Source organism: Batrachochytrium dendrobatidis, assembly GCF_000203795.2.
Source record: "Batrachochytrium dendrobatidis JAM81 unplaced genomic scaffold BATDEscaffold_5, whole genome shotgun sequence".
NCBI lineage: Eukaryota > Fungi > Chytridiomycota > Chytridiomycetes > Rhizophydiales > Batrachochytrium > Batrachochytrium dendrobatidis.
In genome coordinates this window covers 1,444,464-1,446,244 of record NW_006281103.1, presented here as the reverse complement: position 1 = coordinate 1,446,244, position 1,781 = coordinate 1,444,464, and the positions used below count along the sequence as shown (strand labels likewise).

Below are 1,781 nucleotides of genomic sequence, written 5' to 3'. Positions count from 1 at the left end.
ATGGTATACTACAGCGAGTATACCAATGACTCGTCATTTTTGAACGAGTCAAACTGGTCGAGTTGATCGGATCTGATATCAACACACAACTATTTTGTTAATCTCGGTATTCTACTTGATACATGATGTGTAAATACAACTTGTCAACTGATATTATATCAACAAAACACATGCATGTCATGATCATCGATTTGTACAGGCATGCAATATATAACCAACTGTATTTAAAATACAAGTGTCAAAGTACAATGATATCAGCAAGCATGTTGATCAAGACTGGAATGATCAAACCCAACACATGTGTATTCAATGCACTGTAATGTAATGTAGTGTAATGTATTTATTACAAGTTGAATCAGTAATGCGGTTGTAGAATGACAGTCGATTAGATTAGAACCAGTTCGGATTAGCACTCGAATCAATAACTCGCGATCTTCATTTCAAGACCGACTCAAGAACGATCGACTTTCCATGTAAGACTGGATGAAACTTTTCGCACACTAGATGCAGCTCTCTGTAGAGTGGATGAAGCTCTCTGTAGAGTGGATGCAACTCTTCGTAGAGTGGATGAGGCTGTATGTTGACTGGGTGGAACACTGGATGATGTTTGAGTAGGATGAACTATAGATGGACTCATCGATGACGATTCGGTAACATCAGGATCTTCCAAGACCTTGGGGAACTTTTGAGGGTCGTTCATTACTTCTTGATACGATGGAAGTTGATCATCCGGGCCCTCTTGAGTTACTTTATAGAGTTTAGGATTCCTCATTACAACTTCATACGATGGTGGTGGACCTTGAGGTTGTGGTGAACCTTGCGTTCCACTAGTAGAGGCACGCTCAGAGTCTATTGGTGAACTCGGTATCTCAATGTGAAATTGACCAAGACAATACAGAAAGTCCCGATTTGATAAAAGGTCCATCATGCGCTCATTACTAACCCGTCCAAGACTGAAGTTAAAAGTGCCAAAAAACTCTCTTGCAAGGTTTTTTTCAGCTAAACGCAGTTTCTTGCTCAGAACAGGATATTGGTCATTGCATATTCTCCGCTGGTGTTGAAGTTTTGCAAGAACATCATTCCCGCCTCGAAAGAGTGACAGAGTTTCCATATAGTCTGGACCATTATCTCTTAATGTAGTTAAAGACAACATTAACCTGACCCTTTCATTCAGATTTTCTACCACTGTTGTTTGAGTAATAATTTTTGCTGCTATCGACTCGCACTTTTCACGCATTAGCTCAACATTATATTTCGCTTCTGCATATCCTTTGATCGCCTCTTTTGTTTCCCTTGAATATCTACCACAATCAACCGAGTCTACATCTAAATCAACAAATGTCGAAGTGCTGGGATAAGTAGTTGCAGTTGCAGTGTAAATAGCTGTGGAACTAGACTCGAGGTTTCTAGTCCTACTGGGATTAACTGGAGTAGCTGTAGTGACCGAACAAGCAATCAGCGTTGATGACAATACAGCAATCAGTAACTTCATCATAGTAGTTTGGTTGAGCAAGTTGTAAATGATTGTCATTCAACAAGTTGCTTTTTGGATTGCATTTATATCCATTATTGAGTGAATGGTATTAAAAGCATGTTCCTTGAATGGCTGTCACAAGGGACTATTGTTGTTGTCAGGGTTGATGTAGATTTACTGTTGTCGAGTATCAAAGCAACTTTAAAGGGATATCCATTCATGCAATGATCCATAATATTGGTTGAGCTGGTGTTTGGTTGTGTGTTCAACTATTTATGGCTGGTTGATTGTGCATCTCCCATCCTTT

The 1,781-nt window shown here is 39.5% G+C and overlaps 1 protein-coding gene across 1 annotated transcript in view; it reads right to left on the bottom strand.

The window, feature by feature from the left end:
• Positions 1 to 451: 451 nt before the first annotated feature.
• The window catches only part of BATDEDRAFT_24739 (uncharacterized protein), a gene marked incomplete at both ends in the record, with an annotated part of 3,094 nt that continues 1,764 nt past the window's right edge, over positions 452 to 1,781 (bottom strand). Inside the window, one exon of the mRNA XM_006678460.1 lies at positions 452 to 1,434. Coding sequence (XP_006678523.1) covers positions 452 to 1,434 — 983 coding nt within the window. The remainder of the gene's footprint in view (positions 1,435 to 1,781) is intronic.